The sequence below is a fragment of the Notechis scutatus genome, chromosome 1 (assembly GCF_049901735.1).
Source record: "Notechis scutatus isolate UNSWTSFEM ecotype Mainland chromosome 1, rNotScu1.2, whole genome shotgun sequence".
In the NCBI taxonomy this organism is placed as follows: Eukaryota; Metazoa; Chordata; class Lepidosauria; order Squamata; family Elapidae; genus Notechis; species Notechis scutatus.
Window position 1 is genome coordinate 44,383,702 of NC_142009.1, and position 19,785 is coordinate 44,403,486.

The window sequence follows — 19,785 nt, forward strand, 5'->3', positions numbered from 1 at the left end:
CTTATTTATGTGGCATTACTGCCTTAGGGAAAGAGTTGCGGTAGATGTCTGTACCCTTCTTACTCCTCACATGAGAATGTGAGATACATATTCAATCACAAACATACCAATATCAGCACTTTGGGTCCCAAAAATCATTGGAGCAGTTTCTAGGTTTCTGCATGGACTGGCAAACTATCTGTATGTATATTGATGGTGCCCTTTGTAAATAAATGCAGATGCTCGCTGGAGGGCCCCTTATAAAATAAATATATTGTTTCAGAGATATTAAGGTTTGGCCCAAGTTTGTATGCTAATGGAGGCACATACAGTGGTGCTTTCACAAACACAGGATGATAATATTTTCTGAATTCAACACTAGTCCAGGGCAGCAAATTCAGCTAGGGTTAATGGCAGCAGTTTGCTACCACTCAGTATGCCACTTACTTGTAACTAGTCTCTATTTCAATAAATGAAACCATAGATAATGGCTGCATGAGCATATGTCCCTTAAACACAACATAAGTGCATGTTCAATGCTGGACAACTGCCTTCTCTTTTCTTTGGCCTTCACTCTTTTCTTTTCATAGAGAGACCTTTCCCAACAAGATTGCATGTGATGTATTGTGAAAAAGTACTTGGGGATGCAAACCAACCTGTTCAAGGCAGCATCTTTTGGAGTCTAGCTCCAGAGAGCAGAAGTCAAAAAAGTGAATCTGATTCACAACTATACCTGCCATATATGGCAGCTACTTCCCTCTGCCTACTATTACAGCCAGCCCTATGAGAACAAAAAGGAAAGAAATGTGAAGACTTTGGGAAGCAGGAAAAATGACGAAATAGACTGAGAATTTGAAGCAGCTACTGGAACCATTGTCTTGAACCTCAATACACTTGAGCAGAAAAGGAAACGGTTTAGCTCACCCACCCATCTTGCTTGACTGTCGCTGTAAAATGAATATTGTCTTATGCTGTATTTAAATAATTTCCTAATGACATTTTGTAACAAGTGCCAAATATAGGTTCTGAGAAAGGTATTTTCTAAATTAAGTTTTTTTGTTTGCTGTTTGTAGTCAGTTATTAGAGATGTAGCTGTAAGAATACATGTGTTCAGAATATGGAAGTTGCAGAAAAACTCCAAGCTATGCATATTGAAGTTCTTATAAAACAGAGTTGTGAATGGGAACCACAGGAATTTACTTTAAACTAAGTCAGCCCATTGATTCGGGCAGATGTCCTTTTCAAAATTGCCAGTCAATCCACTTTTAAGACTGCCCAATTAGTGACTGAGAGGCTTGCAGACAATAAAAAAAAATAAACAGTAAAACAAACATGTTGGGAAGAACAAATCAGATATATTATATTATAGCTAGTACTCCGTGTGACCTTTCAGAAAACTAACTCAGAGTCTGCTAGAACAGTCACATCTTAAACTCTTCCCTTAAAGACAACTGATTCAGGGTCATAAGGGCCTTTGGAGCACTGGGCAGTATACTATCCATAGAGAGATCCTGTTTGGTGTAGTGATTAAGGCAGAGGTGTCAAACTGGATTTCTTTGAAGGCTAGATCAGCATTGTAGTTCTCCTCCACAGGTTGGCTGGGGGAGCAGCACCCTGCCAGCCAAAATGGGGCATGGGGGAGTTGCATGAATCCCCCGTGCTCAATTTTTGGCCTGGATGGCCTCATGCAGTACTCTGCCGGCCAAAATCTGGGCTGAGTGACATTCATATTCTAAATTAAATACAATAAGCTTTTATTTCACTGTGTTAACTGTTCATTTTATTTTTTACAGTACATTAAAGCATATGATAAACTAAGAACAAATAAGTCCATGGATCTATTGGAATGGACAGAAGTTTTTATTTTCATCACACAGAGAACAAAAAAGTTGCAGTGTATGTCTGTGTGGCATAGCTCTGCTACAGTATTGAAAATAATATTTGGGTAGGAATACACAAATTACTTAATACTGGAAAGTTGTACTATATTTGAAAATGAAAGCCTTGTTCACATGGAAAATTGTAACTTATAGAGTCAGTAAAATGCTAATAATCAATATACAACAAGGCCTTGTCTTCTTAGGGGAAACGTCTACTGTAATATTCAAAGAAGATATTCTTTCATGCTAAAAATAACCTTTGTAAACAAGTTTTGATTGATTCTTACTATCAGGATGTACACGGTTCTAAAGGAGAAGAACATGTTTCCACAGATGCTTGTTCGTTTCCTGTACTCCAACTTTTTAGAATGTAGCTAAGAGTTAATAATCAGATTTTCTGTCCAAAAGTAAATGATTCAAGTGAAATCCAAATCTGAAACTCAGATTTAGAAAAGTTGTGTGCATTTATTTGTGTGCATTTTGTTTAATTTAAATGGCATCATGCTAAATATAAAGCTGTATCATGTATGGTATCAATCTATCCTTCTTGGCCAAAAAGTTCATAAAAATACTGGAAATCTGGGGAAGTAATGTAAAAATCATAAGAACGTTATGCGGAAAAATGTGTGTTAAGATTTCAGGCATTTCCACAAACAATGTTTGCATGGCACCAAACGTAGTTCTATTCCTATGGGCCATTAAGCTATGATCCATAGCCTCTTTCAGATACAAGGGCTACCACGATGATGAGTTAGTTCTATGCCAGGATCCTCCCAAGATATTTAATCTTCCTCATCTCCAGGAGCAATAGAGAGATACTTTTGCAAGGACACAAAACTGCTGGATAACAAAAATAAGGCTGGTGGAGGTGAGAGAGTAACCTTCATTCAGTTATTAAAGCCAATTATTCAAAATTAACCCACATTTCATTTGTGGATTTACTGCCAAATATGTGTTCTTGCAATAGTCAAGTAAATTCGTTCATTCATATAATTTAGAAAATCCTATGCATTATCTTAGAAATACTGTATGCCAGTTGATCCAATATCTGACAAGAATTTGTATTAATTATAAACAGGATCAGCTGTAGCTCATGCCAGCTTTTTGGCTCTGCTTAAATACAATTCAGACATCTTCCCTCCCAACTCACTTTTCTGGAATGGCTTTCTCTCTGTTTCCTATCTTTTCCCATTACTTTTACCACAAATAGCCACAGGACAGAGGGAGTTTCCTCCAGCTGCTAAGAGTGAGAGACTGAGAGAGAGCGAGAGAGAGAGAGAGAGAGAGAGAGAGGGAGAAAGAGAGAGAGAGAGAGAGAGCAAACGGGGCAAGAAAAAAGAAATGAATTTGGCAAAATGGGCAACATGGAAGTTTGATAAATAAATAAAAATGATCCTTCAGAAAAATGATCAATATAACATTTGCTTAGCCTAACTTGAAAAGAGAAACATTCTATGGGATCATCTCTATTAGGGACAGGCAATGTGGTGCCCACTGCCCCTAATGAGCCAGTGGATACCTCCCTTGAGGCCTAGGAAGTTCCCCACGCAACATGACTTCACTTATTTCCTTTGATGCTTTTAAGTTAAAAATATAAAAGGAAGGAAATATGCTGCAAAACAAAATACCATATTTATTTAAGAATGTCTCAAGGCTTCGCATGGGACAATATACATTCTTAGAAAATAAAAATGGGGGAGTCAGCCACAAGAGATATGCACATCTGCCCAGGAAAAATTTAGACACCATCCTGGGGAGTTACTATGGAATATAGCAGGGAGCAAACTCACTCATTTGCTTTCTAATTAAAAGGTGTTTTGTGACCCAACAGGGCAGCTATTTTATCAACAGCAAAGTTTCCTGGCTTTTATATTGTTGTTCTATAACATATACTCAAAACTCTAGTCAGTAACCAAAAAGACCATTTTCTTCTGTCCTAGACTATCTCAAGTTAATCACCTGGTTTATTTGGGGCAATCTAAAATGCTCAAGTTAATTGCCTGGTTTATTTGGGGCAATCTAAAATGCTGAGTAGGATTGATTATTTTTTAAGTGGAAGAACACTTCACATGCTATAGTTTTAGATAGGTAGACTGGAAAGTCATCCTGAAAGAGAGCACAAGTAAACCACTTCTATATCATACCAATAAAGCTTCATGAATGTTTCCATTAAGTCAACAGGAGTTCAGCTCAACTTGAATAAGTCTCCATTTGACTTTTCAGGTGTACTATTGCCTCTTACAGACCAGGGTTTGTAAATTCAAAGCCATATGAACATGGGCCTTATCTATGTTGATTTGCATTGTCCAAGGCTAAAATGTCAGAAGTCACTTGAATTTCATTTTGTCATATATGTTTGCTTGGTTGAACAAATTCTAGAAGTTTAACCCTTCATTAGACTTGCAGGGAAATTGGGTACTAAGGAGAAGGTCTTCAGGGACACATACTACCTGCATTGGTTCGCATCCGTCACATGTATTTCTTCCCAAAAGAACATCTGAACAAAACTATTTAGATTTCAACACATCAAAGTTGCTAGTTAGTCTTTCTACAATTGGGATTTTCTGTCTTCATACATCAAAGAACAAACCCTTGCCCACAACTCCAGACGTTCATGCTATGTTAGATGGCTACTAACCAACCATCCATAATAGAACAAATTGATAACTAAAGCAACAGACTAAAAGGCATGGCTGTTTAAAAGAAGTCATAATTACAATATAAACAAAGATATGGTACATCACACTATAATATTCCTTCTCTGCTTAAGTGTCCCATTGGGATGCTAAGTGTTGATGGTGAAATTCAAAGTGCTGGTAATTTCTTCATGCATGAATTACATTTGATTGTTAATGTCTAAACTGCACTTAAATTGGGAAGCTGGATGAACAGAGGATACCTTCAAAGAAAGGGATATCCTATAAAGCAGATCATGTAGCTTAATTTAATGCCTGCATCTATTGGATTTCTGGCAGTTATTCCATTATTAAATGAGCTATACTTCTGTAAAGTATTTCAGGGAAGAATACCAGTCAGGCCAAGAACACCAAGAAAAAAATAGGAACAATATTCTACAGCTATTGTTCAGTTAGCTTCCTGCAATAGTAATCTCAGCCAGGGCACCAGACCCCCAGGCTGAAGGTTTCCTTCCCAGCATTCTTGTTCAGCAGCCTACTGTGAAAAATCAAAGGGAAATGGGTTACTAAGTAAAGAAAGAACCAGAATAAAGCAAGGTTTGGTATACTGCACTCTTTTGAACTCCAAGACATTGGAATAACATTTCCTATTATAAAATGATACAAAAGATCATATCCAGACCTTTAGGTGGCTTTAGTGAAGCTTAATTTTTAGTAGTCTATATAGTATTCTAAAAAACAGGAGGATTGCTGAATTGTTATTATTATTAATCTTAGCAATATATATGGAACAACTTCCCGCTGTTCATTTTGATCAGATAGGAAGCAAGCTGTCATCTTTAATATAATTTTGTTGTAAGTAATTAATATCTGATAGAGCAGATTTTCCAAAATATTTTCTATAATAGTTACATTTTTTCTTTTTCTGAAATAAAAATGTATGATATAGTTCTAAAACTCCAAATCCTTGTTACAAGCTAAGGTTTAAGCTTGAAAACTCTTTAACTTAAATATTATTTGTATAAGAGAATGCTACAAAAATGTGACAAAGCAGCAAAGAGCCACTTATCAGCATAAAATATAGACCAAATAATGGAAATATTTTAATTATTTTAAAGTAAATTACTGATCATTTATATGTTAATCTTAATTAGTAAACTTTAAAATGCTGATCAGATTGCATTTTACAAATTGATCATTTAAATCAAATTTTCCAAGCCTAATACTATCCAGATATGTTGAACTATAACTCCCGCTATTTTCCAGCCAACAGAATGAAAGCACTAGGTTAAGATGCCTGGCTTAAAGTTTTCTCAATCTTTTAAAATTTCACCTAAGCAGATATTCCTGATTTTTAACCTTTTATAGGGGATTGTATTTACAACAGATGCTTTGCTTTGCTTTACTCCATTTGTTTTTTGTCTTCCTCCTGTCTTGTCTTGCATCTATCCATTAGCTAGCTCATTTGAAAAAGAGGAACCTACTACAAAATGTTCCATTATGAAGGGATATTATGTCCCACATTCCAGTGAGCAAATATCTTTTGCGGGATGATGCATTTAAATTTGCTCTTCTCTCCTGTCTGCTACTGTTCAGGGATGATGCCGTTTTAGTTACTTAGTAAATGAGGTTTTTTACTACCACTAGGATGGAGGCCAAGTTTTCTAACCATATCTTTTATAAACAGTAAAATAATGTCGCAGTAGTATTTAACAATTTAAGATAATTGTATTCACTTCTTTAGCCCAAATATCTTTTTTGTTTAAAAACAGTTTCTATTTCTTAAAATTTGGGATTTATTTTAAATGAAAGCTTTACTTACTAATGAAAACAATGAAATCTAAGACAAGACTGACCCCTTTCATTTATTTTAATAGATTCAGTAAATTTTGGTACCTTCAATTAATGTTTAATGATATTCTTTCATAATAGCATATAGGCAGCTGTTTTCCCCATTAACAGTTGATATTCTTCATTAGTTAATGAATACATCTTTATGTCCATAAAACATCGCATCAAGTGGTATGTGTTTAAGCCTATTTATTTCTTTGAATATTATGTATATAGAGGAACCTGTGTTACCAATCTCTGATTTAGATAAGTGGTCATAATATGTGACACTTAAAAGAATAATTATATTCTAGCCATAGTAATGGCCTTCACCTCTTTAATGAATAAAATATTATGTTCCACTGATAGGAACCTTATGTTCCATTGATAGGGGAACTATCTTTTGTGCCTAATTTTTCTTAAAAACAAGATTACAAATTCTGGAATGGTATTATCCAAGTTGTAAACACAATTTATGCTGGAAAAAATAACTGAGATGCTTAACTGAGAATGAGCAAAGGACAAACTTTGAAAAAGAACATGCCCCAGAAGAAAAGGAAAGTATGCAGTGTTCATTTTGTTACTGTTGTAATCCAAACTATTTAACTCCCTCCTCCACTTGATATATGAGAGCACTTAGCCAAAAGAATGATGAAATCCTTTGATTCAAAATGTTATCCCATTTAAATTCAAGGCAAAGAACACTACTTCCGACAATTGGGAGTTTTCCTTTTAAGTACCTGGCATAATTGATTCTTTCAAGAAATGAGGAAACTGAAAATATAGAAGTCAAGCATGTTTGTTATATGCTGGCATTCAATGTATGCAACACGGGTATCTCTGCAGACCACATGAACAGCAAGGATGAACTCAAGAAGATTTAATCACGAGCCTATTTTGGGCTCTCTGTTCTACACAGTGTCTTATGTATAATGGGTAACTCATGGATTTTGATTTTTGAATTATATCTGGGGCAACTCCAATATGGAGTTTTTTACATTTGCAGTCTAAAACTATCTTCTCCAAGCCTTCAGAAATATGACATTTCAGCCCTTAGAAATCTTAGCCAGCATGGGCAATAGCTATAGATAGGAATTTTGGGAGCTGAAACCCAACAGAGCTAGATTGATCCAGGCTGAGGAAGAGTAGCGTTTTTTCCCCCCAGTGTACTTTCCTCTTCTGACCAACATTATCAAAGCAACAGCTCAAAAACAAAACAATGACCCTGGACTCTATTTCCTTCCTAGATAGCCAGGAAGAAAAAGAAATTTGTTTTATAATGGCCCTTGGCTCATATACTGTAGCTTAAAATATTATCTTCACTAACTTGGAGTAGCTCACCAAGTCTTTAAACAAAGGCCTTTTTCCATTAAAGATGTCAGTGTCTGATGAATTTCCTAGGATCTTCTATACAAAAGTAAGGGCTCTTACCTTTAAGGAAGGACTCCTGGGAAAAGCAAGCACACAACTAGATTTCTATTACACATGGACAGTTGTGAAAAGATGTTACTTATAACAATACTGTTATTTGCAAACAATCTGACTTATTAAGGTGTACTTTGCTGTTTCAGGTATTTTCATATAATCATAGAGCTGGAAGGAGTTATCCACACCATCAAGTCCAATGTCTATTCAGAGCAAGAATTCAAATTAAATTATCCTGAACAGATTGCGACTAGCTTTGCTAAATATATTCAGTGAATGGAACCCACTATCTCTCCCTGTAACTGGTCCCCCTGTTTAAATATTTTTTTCATCTTAAATCCTTTATATATAAGGCAGTTAGGCTAGATGTTGTGGCACAGAGCACTGAGGCCATATTGAATGATATAGTTTGAGACAAGCAAATAAATAAATTATAAATATATAAATATGACAAATACACATTTAAAACCATCATTCAAATGGAATGTGGGCATTAGATTTCAATACTGAATTGTTAAAATAAAAATGGGCATACTACTGTATTCCTTCTATGAAAATATGTATATATTTTACTTCACAGAACTTTGTTGAACTGAAAACTGTTTTTTCCCTATTTCACATTCCAGATAGTGAACAAGGGAAGGAATGAAAAAACCTCTCACACAGGCAGTCATATCTTTTGACCAAACCAGAGCTATAACAACCAATAGGTATTAAAATAGTGCAAGATAGACAGAATGGCTATTGTTGTCTTATTGTATTGTACTGTTGCATTCTTGTATAATGTATTATTGTATAGTGATTTAATTACTATAGCTGCTCATAAATATAATTATGCAGAATAATTCATCAAATTGAAGTATCCTTATTCCTTCACTGAACTGTTGTGATATATAATCCCTAGTGTTTTATTTAGGATTAGAAGTTCTGCAGGCCCAAAATCTTTTTTGAAGATTTTAGTTTTAAATATTTGGTCCTTTTAGTTTTAAATATTTGGTCCTTTTCTGTTTGATAAAATAATGAATTAATTTTCTTACCTTAACTTAGATAATATGGTTATTTTATTTGTCACATTTATGTCCCTCCCTTTCTTCCAAAGGGACTATGTAGATAGCAATTAACTGACAGTAATTCAGTTTTACATTTCACAAGTTCCTTAGGGAAACAAGAAGAGCTGTAGTTTTAAATGAGTCTTAAACCCTAGCCTTAAGATTTCCCAATTTGAACATCAGACAATGATGAAAGTAGCAAATTAATCCTTTTCCTCTACTGTTTTTTGTTGATAAGCCATTCACATTATGGTGGATTCCTAGCTATTTACACTATCCCCATGAGGCTTTGCTATAACTAGCATAGAGAAGATGGTATTTAACCAAAAACTAGAAAGGAACAAATCATTAGACACCTTTATTCTTAATTCCTCAGCTTGTTTGATGAAAGGAAGAAAAACATAGATTCAAATATATATTTAAAATGAGATCTAAATTGATCTGAATAGGAATATTTGTCAAAATCTAACCAAATTTAGCCAAATTAATGGCTAAATGAAGATTGGTATTCAAAGCAAAATTCACATGCTACACATACATCAAATTTATCTTATATGACTCCTGCTTGTCTTTTCTTTAAAGACAGAAGGTAATTGTGGCCCCTGTAGGTGCTATTGAACATTTCCAACACTACGGGATGATGGGTGTTGCAATATAAAGCATGATCTCCACAATTTGTTGTATGAGCCCCATGAATTACCACAACATAAAGTTCTGAACTTGACTATAGTTTGTATTTTTCCATAATATATGTCTTACTGTCAGAGGGAAGACAGTATTTTTCAATATTAATATACTCAGCAGCTAATTTGCAATAGGGGCAATTCCAAAATAGCACTGGCACTACATTGGTGAGCAACTGGCTTTATTTGTTTACAGCTTAGTTGATTTTAGATGCATTGGGTTACAACACCCAAATTCCAAGCCAATATGACCCAGTCATCAGATAATACAATGGAATTGACCAGGATTGAAACATTTTTTTTCTTACCTGAAGACAACAGCTTGTGTGTCCGTAAGAAACTGATTGCAAGCCTCATAATAGATGCTTTGTCCAGATGTGAGCTAATGTTGTGAGGCAATGGTAGCTCATGGGCCAACTCATAGAATACTTCAGTTTCTTTGCTTCTTCTACATCTTGCGGCATCCCTTGATTTCTCTTTCCTTCTTTCAGAACTGCTCCTGAGACAATAAAGGAAAAAAGAAATTTCAACCCAAGAAGCAGGTTATATTTATATTTACATACAGGTAGTCCTTAAATTACAACCATAATTGAATCCAGAATTTTGGTCATTAAGTCACTGCAGTTAAAAGTCAAGTCAACCCATGACTGGATTCAACTTAACACTCATTTTTACATATTATTATGTATATTATTGAGTCACATGGTTATTAAACAAATAGCGCATACTGCATTGGTCCACATATAAGATGACAATAGCATAAAACTCTGTGAGAAGAGCCTCCCTTTTAAGGACTAGGTGTAACTCGTGGATCTGTGCGAATGCCTTCCTCATCACAGCTCCCACTCACTCTTGAAACACAGGTTAACAGTCCAGATCTTGTACACCAGTTCTACCTGGGGAATTGCCATCCTGCATAGAACTAGAAATGAAAGTTCCTTAATCTGAAAAGTCCACATACTTATAACCACTTGGTCTTGCAAAGGCTGAGCTTATGTTTGTTTTTGACTATCCAAACCCAAATGGCTCCTAAGTGCAGGAACAAAACTTTGGCAGCATCACTCAGTTGCGTGCGGGTTGAAATAAACAGCTGAATATCTACCCTGAGAACTGATAATACTAGGAACCTTAAGTCTTCTGAACAAAACATTCTATGTTCTATGTCATCAAGTTATACAGCTCTCAGTGCAACCAAGTAAGTGAGGCATTGGTACATTAACATTCTGTCTTTACTCACAAATAAAAGTATTTTTTTTAAAAAAATCTCTTCTCTTCAATGATTCAAAGAAGGCTTAAGCTATGAATGTGTGTTTGAACTTACAAACATGATAGATAACAACACAAGGAAAACATTGGCTGCTAAGGAGATACTTTAAGCAATAATGTTTTGCAGTTAAACTGGTTCTTATCTCAACTTTTTTTTTTTTTTTTGCTTAATTAGAAAGGCCAAATATCATCACTGCAAATCACTTGGTTTATTATTATTACCATTATATTATTATTATTATTATTATTATTATTATTATTATTATTATTATTATTATTAGTGTTTAAATCTTTCACTAGACTACAAATCCAGGCCAGCTTACAGCAGTCATTCATATCTTTTCTTGCTCAAAAAGGGCCTCATAACTATATTATAAATAAAATGCTGCTAGGAAATTAAAACTTTGCAAACAGTGAAAAGATATAATTGGCCACAGGAACCAGAAATAGCAGTATTGTGCACTAGTATTCACAAATCTTGCTGCAATAGTTTCTGAACATTTGTCTGTAGTTCCATGCACTCCTGCAACAGAAATTGATAAGACCTCCAAAATATGTATCAATAAACAGTTTTTTAGGATTTCAAATAGCTATAGCAATAGCACTTAGACTTACATACTGCTTCACAGTGTGTTACAGCCATCTCTAAGTGGCTTGCAGAGTCAGCATATTGTCCTCAACACTCTGGGTCCTCATTTTATCAACCTTGGAAGGATGGAAGGCAGAGGTGGTATTCAATAGGTTCTGACCAGTTCTGGAGATCCGGTAGCAGAAATTTTGAGTAGTTCATAGAACTGGCAAATACTACCCCTGACTGGAGATTTTACAGTATCCTTCCCCTGCCACGCCCACTAAGCCACGGCCACATAACCAATAGTAAAATATTTTGAATCCCACCACTGATGGAAGGCTGAGTCAATCCTGAGCTGGTGAGTATTGAACTGCTGGCAGCCAGCAGAATTAGCCTGCAATACTGTATTCTAACCATTGCACCACCATGGACATGTGGCTAATAGTCCATGAGATGCACCTACTGTAGGTGTCTGTGTAGAGTATTATAAACTCATAAGTACAGTGATAGGCTAGAACCTGCCATGCTGACCCAGGAAGGAAATCATATGGCTCAGCGGAGACACACCTAAAACTCTTTAAATTTGAGCATTCCAAAAAAAGCTGAAGTACCAGAAATGCAACTTTTGTCATCTCAAACAATACAAATGTTTCCCAGTGCAAAGGTATATTTTGAAAGCCCCACTTTTCCAAGTTAAATTAGTTATGCTTGAGATGAGTACAATTTTTATATATAAAACTTACCCATACTGGTATATAATTGGAAGCCACCAAGTTTCTTAAGAATTTTAATTACATAAACACACAGAGCACATACATTTGTTTACAACTGTTAGGCTACTGGAAACAGAAGCCCAAATGTATTCTTATGTGTTGCATAAGGCATAAGAAATATAATAAATTTCTAGGATGGATAAACATTTTCTATTTCTAAATAACAGAAATAATGACCTTCAAATAAACAGATTGTATTTAAACTATTATACCTTAGCTTCATATGAATAATCCATTTGCATATGGTACTTTTCCTTCCTCTTACAAGATGGAAAATTTCATTTAAAACCTTCTTAACTATAATTTCCCATTCAAATTAGGTTATACAATCATGATTTGAAACTGTTTAATATTCTGTCTTATAGGAAACTTGTAAATAAAGCTTTCCCATTAGGATGAAATAGGAAAATATTTTCAACTTCATGATTTACCTGATCCCTTCACAAAGAGAATATGATGCGACTCCTTGAACCTTCAGAAGACTCATTCATATTATAGCTTGTGTTGGACAAAACAAAAATCAGATTACAGGTAGTCCTTGAGTTATGACCACAATTGAGCCCAAAATTTATATTGCTAAGTGAAACATTTAAGTGAATTTGTGCCATTTTACAACTTTTCTTGCCACAGTTGTTAAGTGAATCATTGAATTTGTTAAGTTAGTAACATGGTTGTTAAGTGAATCTGGATTTCCCATTGATTTTGCTTGTCAGAAGGTCTCAACAACTGATCACCTGACCCTAGGCATTGCAACCATCATTAATGTGAACCAGTTGCCAAGCATCTGAATTTTGATGGGGATGCTGCAATGGTTGTAAGTGTGAAAAACGGTCATAAGTCGCTTTTTTCAGAGCTGTTGTAACTGTGAACAGTCAGTAAATGAACTGTTGTAAGTTGAAGACTACCTGTATTTCTTAACTTTATCTACTAATCCTTCTTGTGATACAGAAATCTGTAAAGCACAAAAACACATGCTCTAAAATGGAGATGAGCAACCTTTAAAAGTCTCCCCAACTTTTATGCGGATGTGGGATTTTTTCCCCTTGATATTTTGACATTGACAGAAGGGACAGGGCCAACATTTGGCCTTTTCCAGGTTTTTATAGATAGCATTTTAAAAAAAACATGAAAAATTGTATCGCCACGTGAGCATTTTGTCAATCAATTTTAGCACTACTTTTTGAGATGACGGAACTATAAATTGTGTATAGTGAAAATTGGATGTAACTTGTGAGATCTAAGTTTTCCATTTCTATCTACATATGCCTTTCCTAAGTATCAGTTTTTCAGAGTTATTTTACTAAAAGGAAGCTTCTTTTTTAACAGTTTATACATTTTCTCTTTACATACGTAAGTGCTTTGTGAACGGCGTATTGTCTGGATCAATTTGCTTAAATAATAGTACCTTTCCAGTTCCTAATTTCCAACTCTATTATCTAACCACTAGTAAAACAAGTCCCATGTTTGAAAATATCTTCTTTTTCTTTTATCTTTAATGTCAATCTCTCCATTTCTGCAGTCTAGTATTTTTTAAATTACATCTTCTTCTGTAGATGTTTCTTTATTTTTCCAGTGCTGTGCAAATACAATTCTTACTGCTGTCAAAACATGTAATATTAAATATATATTCCCTTTATCATACTTTTCTGGTACTATACCTAACAAAATATTTCTGTCTTATAACCTATATGCTGCTTTAACATTTTTTCTAACCATGTATGTATTTTTGTCCATTTTTTTTTTTTGCTTTTCCACATGTCCACCACATGTGGTAATACATGCCCGATACCTGATTACATTTCCAACACTTGGCAGACATGTTTTTAAACATCTTTGCTAATCTCGCCGGTGGTAAGTGCCACCTATAGAACAATTTATACAGGTTTTCCTTATAAGAGGTTGCCATTGTTAACTTACAATTTCTTTCCCAAAGTTTTTGCCATTTGTCTAATTCTATAGTGTATCCAAAATTTGTTGCCCATACTATCACTGTCTCTTTTACCTGTTCATCTTCCATTTTTAAGATTAATAAGAAGTTGCATATTTTCTTTATTAACTTTTCATCTACCGCTAATATTATTGGATCAAATGTTGTTTGCTCTTTATAAAAGCCAAAGGAAGCTTCTTCAATGGGGCAACAATTATCTGCCCTATTGATATTATAAGCAAAAGAATGCTTGCAAAAGAATGCTATTAAAATCAATGAAAAACAATCAATGGCTTACTTTTGTTTAGTTCCAGAAACATGCACACTACAAAACCTTTAATTTTAATTCAGCCACACATCACATGTACAGGATATAACCCTATGTAAAAAACATCTCAATTACTAAGTTATTTAACAAAACAGAATTGCTTGTTCAGAAACTTGTTCTAAAATCAGACAGATGCTGAAGATAAACACTATTAACAGAAACACCAATTAGATGATCACAGGGGGGGGGGGGGGGTCAGAATCATACATAACCTAATCCTGCGTAGCTTTTTCTCAGGTAATATCATACTACTTAACTAGAGCATACAAAACTTTTGCTAGACCAATGCTTGAATACAGCTCATCAGTCTGGAACCCGCATTACATATCTGATATTAATACAGTGGAGAAAGTCCAGAAATATTTCACAAGAAGAGTTCTCCACTCCTCTACTCGTTGCAGAACACCTTATGCCACCAGACTTGAAATTCTAGACCTAGACAACCTAGAATTACAACCGCCTTCGGTCTGATCTAAGTATAGTAGATAAAATTATACATTGTAATGTCCTACCTGTCAATGAATACTTCAGCTTCAACCATAACAATACAAGAGCACACCATAGATACAAACTCAAGGTAAACCACACCAAACTTGATTGCAGGAAATACGACCTCAGTAACAGAGTGGTCAATGTCTGGAATACTCTATCTGACTCTGTGGTTTCTTCCCCAAACCCCAAAAACTTTAACCTTAGACTGTCTACTATTGACCTCACCCCTTTCCTAAGAGGTCTGTAGGGGGCGTGCCTAAACGCACCAACGTGCCTACCGTCCCTGTCCTATTGTTTCTTTCTTTCTTTTTTCTTATTCGTATCCATTTCATCTATTCATAACTATGTTTATACTTATACCTGTTATCTTATAATCGCTTGACAAAATAAAATAAATAAAAATAAATAGATACAGTAAAAAGGGGTTTCTATAAAAGTAATTGTTTGGACGTCCAATATGTCTTAGCCATTCTGAAAGAAGAATAAAAGCAAGAAAAGTACCTTGAACTAAGAAAAATAAATGTAAAGGACATGATTTAAGCTATCATCTTAGTTTAGAACTTCTAAATGCTTCTGGAATAATTAACTCTGAAAATCTGTGAGCACACATTGTGTTAACTATAAGTAAGGAGAATTTTAGGCGCAGACATCTGGGTGTCTTTAATTCTATAGTTCGGCTTTAGTTAGCTGTTAATCAGTAAATAAATGAGATAGTGGGGAAGAATCTGCAGCCTTTGAGATATTGTTAAACTACAATTTCCAGCCTGTGGCATGAATATTGTAAATGTTGCAGCAGCAATCCCCTTGGAGGCCTTACAAACAAAGTAATGACTAGTTGGGCCTTTAGAAACCAGGCTGTAATTTTCTGCAGGGCTGGCAAATGCCCACAGAAACTAGGCATTTGTTTAGGGCAGCATGATGGACAGGTATGGAGGGGCAATCAGATGTAACAATCAGCCTCAATGTGACAATCAATGTTTGGTTAATCATTACATAGTAGCAAAGAGATTCACAAAATAATAATAATAATGCCTTACTGTTATTTAGTGGTCATCTATATTTTTAAAGCCAATATTTGGTAGCTGAACTACTGATACAATGTTCTGGAACTGCTTCAATCTCTGAGAAAGCACCTTTGATCCCCATTGTTGCTGTTGGTCCCTGAGATTTTACTTCTGGGAGCTGTTTGTATATGCAAATCCCCGGTGAATTATGGTACATATTTAGCCTGGAGAAGAAAAGATTGAGCAGAGACATGAAAGCACTCCTCAAATACCTAAAGGGCCAGTTAAAAACCTCTTCCCTAGAGAGCAAGATTAGATCAGATGGGTTAAAATTATAAGTTTCAACTTCAGTTGAATATGGTAAACACGCGAATCTGTTGAGCACCACTTTAAAACATAATGATGACCATTGCCATATTTTGTGGTATTTGATTACAGTACAGTATTTACCAATATTTTGCGACAAGGAACATCTCCTTTTCGCTATACAGACTCTTCCATCATTTAATGTAGAAACCCTTTTGTATTATTTCAAAGCAATGTTCCTCAGCTTTCATAGCTTCCTATGTATTAATGTATATCTTCACCCTTCATGTATAAATTCACTACTGGATTTCCACATCTCAAAGGTCAAGAATCCACAGTTAAATTAAGCTGTCAAAAATAAGTGCTGCTGTCAAAAGGCTTGCTGGTACAGCTTCAAATGTTAACTTGCAGAACAAGAATAGCATGTTTTAATGCTACCAAAAGATAAAGGTAAGTATGTTTGGCTTTATGTACACAAGGAAACTGCTGACCGAACTGAGTGGACAAGTTGAGAAAGTGAATACTTAAATATATTTTCGACATTATGTTGAAATCCATTTTCTGTTGTTTATTGCAAAATTTATTCATATTTAAGAGAGCTAGAGATAACTCTGAATTTCTGAAAACCTCTAATAACTCATCAATATTTAACACTGAGGTGGCACTTAAGTTATCTGGTCACAATTTCAACTACCAAGGAAGAGTGTTGCTTATTTTTTAATTTAAATATAGTCAATATTGCTAAATGACATACAACATTGTTACATTGACATGTTTTATGGAGACCAGATTCCAAAACTATTCTCTTCTTGTGTAACACTTTTCCTCTTCTAGGATACACTCATTTTGTAATTAGTTTTTGTACCAGATTATTTCAAAAATTTAACTCAGGTTATTTCAAATTTGACACAGATTTAACAGATATTAAGAGTTGGAAGGGACCTTGTAGATCATCTAGTCCAACTTCCCACCCAAGTGGGAGACCCTACACCATTTCTGACAAATGGCAATCCAATATTTTCTTGAAAGTCTCAAGTGATGGTGCTCCCACAATTTCCGAGGGCAAGCTGTTCCATTGGTTGATTGTTCTCACTGTCAGAAAGTTTCTCCTTATTTCCAGGTTAAATCTCTCCTTGTTCAGTTTTCATCCATTATTCCTTGTCTGGCCTACAGGCGTTTTAGAAAATAGCTTGACCCCTTCCTCTCTGTGGCAGCCCCTCAAATATTGGAAGACTGCTATCATGTCTCCCCTGGTCCTTCTTTTTACTAGACTAGCCAAGCCCAGTTCCTGTAACCATTCTTCGTATGTTTTAGTCTCCAGTCCCCTAATCATCCTGGTTGCTCTTCTCTGTAAGTTTTTCTAGAGTCTCAACATATTTTTATAATGTGGTGAACAAAACTGGATGTAATACTCTTGGTGTGGTCTTACTAAGGCTTTATAGAGTGGTATTAGTACCTCCCTTGATCTTGATTGTATCCCTCTGTTAATACAATTTAGGATTGCATTGGCTTTTTTGGCTGCTGCTGTACACCAAGTGCCCATTCAAGAAAATATATGCTAATTTGTTCATCAGACAGAATACAGCTCAACAATAGATTATATCTACAGCACATCTCCTGTGGTTGCTAAGAGTTGACACCAACTTGATGCCATATAAACAATCAAACATGTGTTGTTTGTGTGTACACACACGTGCACACGCACACACACACACACACACACACACACACACTTAAAAGAAAAAGGAAATCCTGAATGGCAATCTACAAGTAAATAAACAAGTAAACAAACACCATTTCTTTCTTATAACTTTCTATTCTGAAGTAGGTTGTAATATTTATTAATGACTTTTGTCATGTTACCCTTGAAGGAATGAATCCCTCCTCAGCCATATTGTCAATTCAATTGTCAGAATGCACACTTGCATACTTCCTTCTATATAATCACTGCAGTTTTCCTGCACTTATGTTAATGGATGTATAGAATTAAAATGTGACTACGATGATACAAAAGTACAGATAATATGGAGTACAGAGGGTCTTTATCATTCATTTGTGTATGGAAAGCCTCAAGATTCTAATCTTGGACCAGTCTTTCACTGTATCCATCAGTCATTTATTTTTGACAGGTTATCTACAGGTTTGCAAAAACATGATTACCCAGAAGCTAAACCTGCATTGCTGAGATCTGCCTGTAGATAAGTCAACTATTTACATAATCTAAAAACTGCATACCAAAAGCTAAGTTTTGTCTTTTCTGCAAAAAATAATGTAATGGTAGCCAAAGTGTAGTACAAAGGTCTCTTAGCTGAAGTTTTAAGGTGCATCACCCTCAATCACTATCAGAAAGATATCAATATTATATCTCTGTACATTTACTCAAAAAAAGTACTCCTTTACTCACAGCTTGAGTTTTCCCATTTGTAACTGATCATGCTTCACTCTAAAATGAGAAAATATAAATATAGATCAGGATCATTTTCCATTAAAATATCTCTTGAAAATGACTACTTCAACGAGCTCTTATGATTGCTGTACACATTCTGAATCAGGAATCTTTCAAATAGCTGTTCAGTATGGATTGATATCATCTTAAATGTCATTGCAAGAAGATTGATATGAAAAGGAACATCAAATGCTAAGAGTGAAAGACTCCCTATTCTTTTAACTCTATACAAGCCAGTACTCACACAATTGAAATCAGAATTTGGGTAGTAAGTTAAAGAGGTGTTTAAGTGAGTTGCCACATGACCAGACCTGATTTTATAACTATTTTTACAATGGTCACAAAGCAAGTCATTACAGTGAATCATTAAGCAAATCAACTTTCCAATGGGCAAACTAGCAAAATAAATAAATAAATGCAAATCATGATCATATGACTGCAAACTGGTTGTAAATGTGAGCTTGTTGCCAAACCCTTGAATTGCAATCATGTGACAATGTGCAATGGTCATCATAAATGTAAATACCTGTTGTAATTAATTTTTTTTCTGAGGCTGAGTTATGCTTAGGATGTTATTAGATTATAATATGCAAGTGTATGGTACAGATGGTTTCTAGAAACTAAAATAGCTGTTTGAGTATGAAGTACTTATAAGAAACAGGAAATATCAAATAATTCATTTACTCTGGGACTCATAAAAAGATCAAAGTTTTAAAGTCTTAATCAGAGCCTACATCCCCAATGAACTTCCCCTTATTCTCATTGCTCGGTTTACCCTTCCTCTTCTCACACATCACAACCACATTCTTCCCCCCCAATCTATTCCATCTAGGGTTATCAGACCCTCAGTAAAATGTCATCTTTTTTGTCCTCAGCTCCTACTTCTGCCAGGAATAGCTTTAAAATCAAATATTGTCAGGCTTTTTGAATGTCCCTTCCTGAACAGTTTTTTTGGGGGGCAGTACAGCACTTCCCTAGTAAGTGCCAATGACAAGTTAAAAGCTCAGGTCTGTGATCTCAATTTATTTATTTATAAAATTTATAGGACGCCCCCCTTACCTCAATGTAACTCTGAGGGGCTTACAAGTACCCTCCCAGGATTTTTGCTGCTGCCTTAAATTGAAAAGACCTTAACCAATTACACGCAAAAGGCTTTTGCCTCCTAACTCTATCACATCCATTTGGAAAAC

At 35.1% G+C, this 19,785-nt stretch overlaps 1 protein-coding gene across 4 annotated transcripts in view; it reads right to left on the reverse strand.

Moving 5' to 3' along the window:
- Positions 1-19,785, reverse strand: part of EPAS1 (endothelial PAS domain protein 1) — a 94,344-nt gene that overhangs the window by 33,286 nt on the left and 41,273 nt on the right. For 3 of the 4 annotated variants that reach the window (XM_026683645.2, XM_087962701.1, XM_026683637.2), the window contains exon 2: positions 9,791-9,981. In XM_026683645.2, coding sequence (XP_026539430.2) covers positions 9,791-9,981 — 191 coding nt within the window. Of the gene's footprint in view, positions 1-9,790; positions 9,982-18,553; positions 18,593-19,785 lie in introns of all 4 variants that reach the window. The other variant, XM_087962679.1, reaches the window with a different exon arrangement.